This window comes from Amblyomma americanum, chromosome 8, assembly GCF_052857255.1.
Source record: "Amblyomma americanum isolate KBUSLIRL-KWMA chromosome 8, ASM5285725v1, whole genome shotgun sequence".
Taxonomy (NCBI): Eukaryota; Metazoa; Arthropoda; class Arachnida; order Ixodida; family Ixodidae; genus Amblyomma; species Amblyomma americanum.
Genome location: NC_135504.1, coordinates 126,233,667 through 126,243,674, shown reverse-complemented (window position 1 = coordinate 126,243,674; position 10,008 = coordinate 126,233,667). Strand labels below are relative to the sequence as shown.

Below are 10,008 nucleotides of genomic sequence, written 5' to 3'. Positions count from 1 at the left end.
TTAAGCAAAAATGCTGCCCCAGGGATGATGATATCAAGGCTCTGCCTATAGCATCTGTTGTTGACCTCATATCTCTTCCTCTGCAGCATATATGCAATAGCTCGTTAGCTACAGGAATCTTTCCAAACAGCATGAAAATTGCAAAGGTGGTGGTTCTGCATAAAGGTGGTGCGCATGATGATATCAACAATTACAGACCTATTTCAGTACTGCCATTATTTTCTAAAGTGCTTGAGAAAGTGATAAAATCACGCCTAAGTAAGTTCTGTATTGAAAGAGAGCTTCTTGTGAGGCAGCAATACGGTTTCCGTCCAAATAGCTCAACTGAAATAGCCCTTCTGAATATTAAAAACAAGGTTATCAATAATTTTGAAAATAACCGATTCACACTAGGTCTGTTCCTTGATTTCAGAAAAGCGTTTGATTCTATTAAACATCAAACATTATTTTATAAACTTCCTTTTTATGGAATCCGTAGCGTTGCTCTCAATCTGATTCGTAGCTACCTGACGGACAGATACCAATTTACAAGCCTTAATGGACATTCTTCTATTCTAGAACCGATTGCATATGGTGTTCCACAAGGTTCAATCCTGGGACCCCTGCTGTTTATAATTTATATTAATGATATTGTCCTCATACCAAATACACCCGATATTATACTTTATGCAGATGACACCAGTGTGTTTTTTTCAGGAAGACAGTTATCTACACTAGAAACCCTCACGAACATCTGGCTACATGAGCTTTCATGCTGGCTCCGGATAAACCAAATGCAATTGAACGTTCGGAAAACAAAGTACGTAATGTTTAAGCCACGAAATAAACCTGAAAATTTTAATATCCAGGTCAAGTACCAAGACTCAGCCCTTGAACGCGTTTCCATTTATAGGTTCTTAGGTGTCCTATTTGAGGAAAACTTAAGCTGGACTTCTCATATAAATAAGGTTCACACAAATATCTCTAGATCTCTAGGCATTTTGTATAAAGTGAGATATTTGGTTCCCAGCTCTATTAAACGTCAGTTGTATTTTGCTTTAGTACAGTCTCATTTACATTACTGTCTGTTAATCTGGGGCACCACTACCAAGACAAACTTGCGCAGGCTTGAGATATTGCAGAAACGAGCTCTGCGTTGCATAGAAGATGTAGGTCCGCTAGAACATACATATACCCATTATTCTTAAAACATAATTTACTCAAGATAAACGGACTGTTTCAACTAAAGCTTGCATATCATATATATCATGAAGTCACCCGTGACCCAGTTTCCTTTTATGCATTATACTTCCCTAACTAGAAACCTTATGATTTCAGGTATAGTCACTTTCAAATGCCTCTGATGAGAACGAATTATGGTATGCAGCACATTGATTACTTAATTCCTGATTTACTTAATAAACACCCACGTATTATGGAACTTCTGCAGCAGCCTCGTTCCCCCCGTAACTTCAAGAACAATGTTAAAATGTACCTTCTGTCCCTGTCTCCTCCATAAAGTGTCCAGTTTCTAGTTTTTTTTTTTTTACTTGCTGGGTGTATGTCCAGGTTCGCTATTTTTAGTTTTGTTGTCCAAAAGACGTAGGAGACATGCGGTGCGGTTTTTCATTGTTTTTGGTTTGCGTGCTATTTCTCCCCTTGCCTGTATGTTAATTCTGTGTATCTCATTGTTTGCTATGTCAATTTTTTTGTTTTGTCCTAGAGACATTTTAGCTATGCGTTGTTGTTTCCTTCATTTTTCATTGCATTTTTGTTATGTGTAACTCATTGATCCTTACATATAATTCATGTAGTACGTATGCGATGTTGTTACTTTTCTTGTTTTGCTTTGTGTATTTTGCTGTGTAATTTTCCACCCCCCTGAGCAATGTAACGGGTGACGGGGCCACGTCAGGCAAAAAATGAATTGCCTTTTGTCCCGTCACCTCTGACAAATTGATGTCAAATAAACTTCAAACTTCAACTTCAACTTCAAATTCAATTACCTTTTAAATTATTTATAATCTACGCACATTACCTTCCTTTAGCCACAGCCAGCCAGAGAGATTACTGGTTGCTATGGCAATTGTGACGCCCATCGTTTGGTAACTTCCAAATATGGCCGCTCCGTAATGAAATGTTACGTTATTCCGCCCTCGCAGTGCTGTGGCATGTTGCAAGTTGCGCGTCCGCGCCGTAAGTGTCGCCACGGTCGGAACGATTGCAGCGATCCTGGTATCTGGCGGCTCATGTGTTCTAGGTTTCCATAATGGAATTTATTAATTTTGATTTTTAGAACGATTGTCACTGATATTGCAATGCCCAAGATGCCTAAAATCACTTTTGTACATCGATTGTCACTACTGATGTTTCCTTTAATAAACTGTTCTTTGGAGAAAACTATTTACGTTTTTGGTACTCGAGCGAGCGCCCTAAGCAGCTGCTAATCAGCCGCGCTGGCCGCGCCGCCAACTCCCAGGCACCGCCACCGTCGCATTTCAAAATCGTCCCCATTGGCTCTACGGGAATGTCACACCCTTGGCCCTCGTGTAGCTGCTACCGTGCTGCAGTCCCTGCGCAGTTGTCCTCAGTGAAAACTCTTGAAAGTCATCAGTTTCTTTCTTTGGACGGATCTGCCACGAAACCAATCGCTGACGCTGTGTCAAGCGGCGAGACTGGACGGCATTCACAGCGGTTGCAGCCCGGTTCCATGTGACTTAACGCCGGATGCAGAATCAGTCTCACAGCTGTGCGTGTCGCGCGCTGTGAAAGTGTTGTTTGACGATGAGCCGCTCTAGCTTCAACGAAAGGAGTTCCAGCACATCCTGCGCCCTTTAAAGACAGTGGATTGTGTTTTAAAACGGCAATGGCGCTCAGGAAACGTGGCGAAGCGAAGAAGCCCGCGGTCGAGAGGGCTTCGCCGGATGCCGGCTCAACCCCGTCCGCATCGTCCGCTGTGCCTGTGTTTCCTACTCGTCGAATCGTCGTGCGAGTCGTCGTGTCCGTGGCGTTGCTGGCAGTCCTTTACATTCCAGCGAGGTGGAAGTCGGAGACGGTCACGGTGTTCGCGTCCCGCGGCGAAGTCTTACCGATCAAATCGGAAACAGTGGAGTGCTCCGATGACTACGCCAAAGACCGCCGCCTTTTCGAAGGTGCGTTTTTGAGGTGCTCCGGGTGGTTTTCATGACTTGCAGGAGAGGTACTCAGTGAAGAAAAGTCGGAGCTCTAACTTTACTGAAATATTCAAAACTGAAATTGCTATCCAGTCGTGTTTTCAAAGTTTCCTTTTGATTCCTTGCATAAGTTGTTAAAAGTGGAATGCGCAAATCAGCTGCTATTAAATGCATCCGGAATGTCATATATTTCATTGTCTTAACTAGGGCCTAGTTTGTGCAGCAGTTGGCTTCCCGGGGCATATTTGTGGTGCTGTCATGGGTAGGCAGGAAAGTGACAAGTGTTTCATTGTGCAAGAGAGGAATTATCCGGGCCAATCGGTATGTGACATAAAATTAGCAGTGCAACAGGCAGAACATAGAACAAAGAAGACACACACCACAGTGCTGGTGTGCCAGCACAGGTGTATGTCTTCTTTGTTCAATGCCCTTTCTGTTTCGGAGCTAATTTTATGTTTCATTATGGTTCACCGTCTGTAACCTTTTCCGTGCCTTAAGATATCCGCTGTAGACGCCTTTTGCGTCTTTGTGGACTACTGCTTCTCTTGTCATTCGCAGATGCCATGCATACTTTTACATCTGGCGTAAACTCTTAAAGGACATTGTGGCATGCCATGCTGACCCCATTGTAATTTTGTGGTCCTGTTGCATGCTGTCAATTCCCATCTCGCAGACTGTGCACCGTTTAAGTGCGGAAGAGTGGTGTCTGACAGTGTAGTCACAGGAGAAGAGAGCAGTGCACTATTGAGGTGAGCAGCCTTTTCAATTAAATCTTGTGCCTAAAGGGCACCCTTTCGCACTTGCTGCCTAAGATCGTACTGACATTTTGCATGTACAGAACACCCCACATGTCACGGACAGTTTTGTAGCGATAGCTACATTACGGTAGCATTTCGGGCCTTCAGCGTGGCGGCGCTGCGCCACCACGCTGTCACGTGGTTGGTCACGTGGTGCGGAGCAGCTGCCGGCGGCGCGGCGCCGTGGCTGGTTACGTGGTTCGTCACGTAATTGGTCGCTTGACCGAGTTCCACTCGGCCAGCTGTAGCTATCGTGTCACTACAGGTTTAACCAGAGCTAAACCACCGCCAATTTTTCAAGCGGGCAAAGGTTCGTTTCGGACACAAATGTGAAATATTTTTCTTCATGATATTTTGGAGAAGTAGTACCACAGCTGAGAAATATTAAATGGCGAACAAATTTTCATCTTCTTTGTAGACAGGGACGCATCGAATATTCAAAACTCCATTATGTTTCACTGCCATAGTGTATACGCATATTTCCACAAATATTCTGCGATGAATTTACACCTTATATAAATGAACAGCTCTTTTTTTTTTTTCTTTCTGGCTTCCAGCCTAGCAAAAAGAGGCCTGGCGCTGAGTCGTTCCGATGGGGGAGCATCAATTTTGGACCTCCATTCTGGGTCTATTTCTCTCGGGAAAAAGTTTGTCAATGTTTACAGGCAAGTTGATTTTTCATCTCCAAGTATTAAACTGATTGGTCCTCCAAGTTGACCACATATTGCTTTGATATTCAATTTCCTTACTGCTGCATTTCAGCAAGCTTTATATGTTCTTTGTCCTCAGGCTTCTTGAGAACAAAGGCACTACGCTATTCTCTGACAATGACCTGAAAGTCTACAAGTGAGTTCATCTTCTATCTGCCATAAGTAGTTTGCAGGGTATTTAGCACAAACCTTGTTATAACTGATATGCATTTGCCTTATGATATGTTCAATCCATTAACTACAGTTAATGGACAACCTAATGTTTAACTAGGCATGAAACTCTTCTCGATTTTCAACAAAACAGAACTGTTGCCCCCCCCCAATCCCTACAACACATTGTGGTTAATATTTGAAAAAAGCGCAAACAAAGGGGAAAACACAGGACGAAACGATGACACAGGCGCCGACACAGTCGTTTTGTCCTGTGTTTTCCTCGTCAGTTGTTTGCGGTTTTTTCAAATATGAATTTCTACCAACTCGCCCAACTTTCGGTGTTACTTAACATTGTGGTTAGCCATGACAGCATACTTCTTTCCCTTTGAGCTCCGGGAAACGGATTTTGCACAAACCTTGCTGGCCGCTAGTTCTAAGTCTAAGCTTCCTGTTTTATTGAAGCTACCTGCCCTTAAATCTCGAGTTGTCTAGATAGCCGATGCAAGAAATTAAGTTGTATAGGACTGTTATTGCTAGTGTAAATTGGTATAATGTATGGAATGAAAGCTTCGTGTATACTGCTGAAATCGCTGAGCAAACTGGTAGCTAAGACATGATGTGATAATTGTCAGTGTTTCAGTATGCATAATGTAATCATTTTTAAACAACATTATGTTGCAGATATAGAACAGGTGTGTAACAAAATTTTGTGCTTTTGCAAACCGTTTCCTCTTTTTCCCATTTATGATATTCATCACGGCACATAATGTTTTGTCGTGTCTGCCAGAAATGGACATGGGACAGATCAAGGGCTTCACAGTCTGTGTTGACAGTACACAAGGCTGCTTTGCAAGTGACTACAACACTCATTCAGTCCTGAATTGGTGCTCTTATGGCAGTTCTCACCCTCAGGAGCAAGAAATTACTCTCATTTTCAGTTGCTTCAGCCGTGGAGCTGCAGCAACGTTACAGGAGCCACAAACCATGTCCTGGCAAATGCACTAGCAGTGCGCAAACAGGCCTGCCTACTTTTGATGTTCTTCATATAGTTGTGCTTCCCAGGCACAGCCTAGTGCTGACTAGCACTGGGTTTTTATTTATTTATATATTTATTTTGCAAATGGCATACTGCAGGCAGGTCAAGGACAAGATTCGAAGCCTCATTGGGTTCCAGTTTGGGGTCAAACCTGAGCTGCTGCATCTGACGCATCCGACCTTCTTCTCTGAAATGACAGCTCGGCCAGCTGTCACTGTGCATGACGAATACTGGCACGTGCACATTGACAAGGTCAGTCGCCAGTGCTCGCTTATGATATAGTCACCACCAACTGTTTGAATCAATATTTAAAGACAACAAAAAGCAGTGTGGGTGGTGTTGTAAGGTAACTGCATCGGAAACAGCTCAGCAAGCAGCCAAGGTGCACAGCTTAGAAACATGGAATACAACTTGCCTTCCGAGGTAAGAATGCCACCACCTCCAAAGTTTGCAGGTTGTGAGGACAGGCCCATCTCAGACTCGTGGAGGGCACATGGTTAAGTCACTGCTGTTGTTCAGATACCTGCTGCAGGTAACTGCCACAGTGGAAGATGTGTTGAAGAAGAAGGAGAACTTCTCAGTGTAGCTCTCACTGCCACGTCCTGACCCTCAGTTGTGGCAGGGGGTTCAGATATATATATTTCTTGTTTTTGGTGCAGCCTAACTTTTTCAATTTGTGCTATGAGGTAAAGTGAAACTTGGTTTTCTGATTCCCACCACAACATGTGGATCTGTGGACCCCCGATTCAAACACACATGCGTACACTGTGAACTGATCAACCACAAAATTCTCAGCTTCCATTACAGTCAACTGACTCCTCACACATCTCCCCATTGTTGCTTTGCAGGAGCAGTATGGATCCTTCCACTATACCTCGCTGCTGTATCTGACAGACTACAGTGCAGACTTTGGCGGAGGCCGCCTGTTTTTTGTGGATAGCGTGAGAGGCAATGCCACGGTAGAACCCAAGAGAGGCAAGTCACCGGGGCACAGTTTTCACAGTGCTCTTTATTGCCTTTGTTAGAAGCATCCAGCCAGCCTACTTTGGACAGCATTGAAAGAATAGCTGAGTTGCATGGCAGTGCTTCTTTGACACTGCTTTGAATGTTTTAAAAAGTTGTGCGGATGATCTCCTTCATTCATAATCCTTTCGAAGTGTGCTGTCAAACCAAGTGTGGCCGACAACGCTCAGGGTTGTGGGGATACAGTCTTACATTTGCATGGTGTCATGAGTCGGCAGTTGTACTTTGCAACGGTGAAGAGAAGTCTCACTGTTCCTGCATTGCTTGTTGCCCCATTTATATTTACTATTGCCTTTTCTGTGTTTTGCTTTTCTGTTTGTTGAAAGCATCATGACTGCCTTTACAAATTGTGCCATTGAAAACTTGGGTGATTTATGGTCAGTGCAAGCGTGCAGTGGTGCAGCGGAGCACTATCAGAGCAGCAAAGTTCTTTCCTTCTCAATGTGAAGTGCTTTGTGGGATTTCTGTTATCATAAATTACTCACAGTTAATGAAATACTTTGACATGTCTGCGTAAGCGGTGCTTCAGTTGTATTGTGCAGATCAGAATACGACCTTTTCTCTGCCACAAGATAAGATTTCGTTACAGTTTATTTCGGTTCCAGCTTTGCCTTTGTCAGATGTCTTTCAGTATTCTGTGCATGCATGTTTGACGCAGCTCTTACATTCAGCATGCCTTCTTCCAATAAATCAGTTGCAAGTGCAGTGCTCGTCTGTGCGCTGTTTTCTTATTGTGTGCATGGTTCTTGCACTGCAGTAATGTCTCATGTATCCAGCCAACTTGCCCAAAAGCTTGTTGTACTCAGTACTCAGTAATTGATATAGTGACCACTTATTTACCTTCTAGACTGCTGTTTTATACTGTCATCAACAATGCAAATGCTTAACATGGCCTCTTTTAGGGTTACTCCTGTACATGAAAATATGAGCATTCAAGACAATAAATGTCTTTGTTTTTATTGTTCTTGTATCTAAGCATGCGCCTTCCATGTGCCCCCCCTTTCTTTAGGTCGCGTCTTGGCCTTCACATCTGGCTCGGAAAATCCGCACTTTGTGGAGAAAGTGGACAGTGGCGTACGGTATGCGCTGACCGTGTCATTTTCCTGCGACCCTTCGAAAGCCATTCAGGATCCTGGCAGACCAAAACAGAGCGCCTGAAGTGCATTTTGCTGCAAGTGTGACATGGTGTGCAACCAAGACAATACCGGTGCGGATGAGACTAGGATATGTGGGCAGCTTTTTCATGGCAACATTCCAGAGGATAAGTTATATGCGCTTAGCTGTTCTAGCGCTGTAAAGAACGACCGGTTCAAATGCTCTTGCTGCCTAAATAGTTGGTATGCAGTCCTGTACACGTGTCTTGCTGTGGTGCCGAGGGTTCTAACTGGTACCCAGTTTTCAGGCAGTTTTCTGCTCAGTTTCTTTGCAAACGAATTGAGATGGATTTTTAATGAATATATTAAATTGTTATCATACTGGTTTATATGGGAAAGAACTGTGGTAATGCCTGCTGGCAAAACCAAGTGTCGGCCAAACAAAGTGCAGAAAGCTGTGGACGTTTTGCCTCACTGTCAACAGATGGTGCTACTTTATTTAACAGAAAAATTCCAAGTTTTCTGTTATACACCCATACACAACTTATTGTTTAATTTATTCTGAATACAAAATGTACAGGTCTTTACATGTCTTAACAGACATGGTGGAATACAAAGCATGCCTCCAAATGCGATCTCTGTGCAAAACCTTAGTGAAAGCAAGGCAGTTGCTTACAAAGTACAAGCTTTCATACACGATTGCGCTAGTGTTACATATGCTGCTTATCATAGGACGTTCAATGAAGTACGTTTTTTTATCGAACTACAACAAGCGAGGCCTGATGACTCGCTTGTATAGGACAGGACAGTAACCCCATTTGTTGGTTCAGAGCATGCATGCAGTGCGGGTTGCGTTGTTCTGTTGCCCTCAGTGATCAAGATTCTGCTGTGCTGCGCTGCTACTGTGTTGAGAAATGTGCCATGTTTCCTTTGTGCCTTTGTGAGCCTTTACTGCACTGGAAACATAGCTCGCCTGCAGTCTTGCTTCCTTGCTTGAAACTTTCACGAGCTTGTCCTCGGGTGGTTTATGTATTTGCTAGGAGTTGCAATAACGATCAAATTGGTTTTTCAGCACAGACCGTTTCAATAATTTGACAGTATTAGCATAATTGCGTGTATACTCCTTTTACGATGGTACATTCCACGTTAATAAAAGTATTTTTACTTGTTTCCAATTGTTTCCTTGATGTAATTGCATGGTGCATGCACAGCATTTTTCACTGCAGCGTATTTACTGTATTTACAGGACTCGACTCCAGTGTAAGTCCGCACCCATCTTGTGTAAAACAAAAGAACTTGGAGGTCGCTTAAACTTCCCCTTTAATAGTACAAGGTGATAGCATTACCTGCCCAGTGTCACTTCGGGCAGAGCGCGAGCGCCTCAACCGCACGTCGCCACACTCGTGCATGAGGCACGCAGCGCGCCTCTTCGGCGAGTGGACGCCGCTCACCGGCAACATCGCCGCCCCACACCGCCCGCTGTGCATCGAGACAGAACTCCCGCGGATGGCAGCGGCGCAGCAAGGGCGTTCAATGACAAACTGCCGCCCACGGCGAAGAGAGAGAGAGCAAACCTTTATTAAGGAAACAAAGAGGATGAGCCGGCGCAGTTGGTGAATGCCGACATCTTGGTTCGCGTCCCTGGTCCGGGATGCCGCAATATCCCGCTGCATCGCGAGCTCGGCTTGCGAGGGCAGCTTGTGCCGTCGCACTCGAGGAGGGTCTCCCAAGCCTCTTTAGTGGGTAGGGAGGCGGGGCATGTGTTGACAGGCCCACACCGTGTGGGATAGCTAGGACAGAGCCCACGGCGAAATTGGCGCCGCTAGCCAGTAAAGCGTTCGCTTTAAAACTGGTAAAACGTGGCGGGTAGTCGGCTCATTCCGTCAGCTACCGACTCTCCCCGCCACCACTGCCGTTCCGACTGGCGGTGCCGCCGCGATTAGAACATTGGCCCTTCCGCCAACTAACGACACTCCCGTAAGCGCCGAGTGCACAGTTGGAAGTACACTTCGCCTTTAAGAGTAGAAAATGATAGTGTTATCC

At 44.6% G+C, this 10,008-nt stretch overlaps 1 protein-coding gene across 1 annotated transcript; it reads left to right on the top strand.

The window, feature by feature from the left end:
* Positions 1-2,532: 2,532 nt before the first annotated feature.
* Positions 2,533-9,135, top strand: LOC144102060 (2-oxoglutarate and iron-dependent oxygenase domain-containing protein 3-like). Its single transcript, XM_077635332.1, has 7 exons — positions 2,533-3,131; positions 3,826-3,901; positions 4,507-4,614; positions 4,739-4,795; positions 5,947-6,100; positions 6,697-6,823; positions 7,881-9,135. The coding sequence occupies exons 1-7, from the start codon at positions 2,846-2,848 to the stop codon at positions 8,027-8,029; spliced, it is 957 nt and encodes a 318-aa protein (XP_077491458.1). The 5' UTR covers positions 2,533-2,845; the 3' UTR covers positions 8,030-9,135.
* The last annotated feature ends 873 nt before the right edge of the window (positions 9,136-10,008 follow it).

What these genes read in the sequence shown, in the direction of transcription:
- LOC144102060 (XM_077635332.1), top strand. Translation starts at nt 2,846, where the DNA reads ATGGCGCTCAGGAAACGTGGCGAAGCGAAGAAGCCCGCGGTCGAGAGG. An exon ending in GAGAGCAGTGCACTATTGAG is followed by an intron (nt 3,902 to 4,506) that starts GTGAGCAGCCTT and finishes TCTGGCTTCCAG; the next exon opens with CCTAGCAAAAAGAGGCCTGG. An exon ending in AATGACCTGAAAGTCTACAA is followed by an intron (nt 4,796 to 5,946) that starts GTGAGTTCATCT and finishes GGCATACTGCAG; the next exon opens with GCAGGTCAAGGACAAGATTC.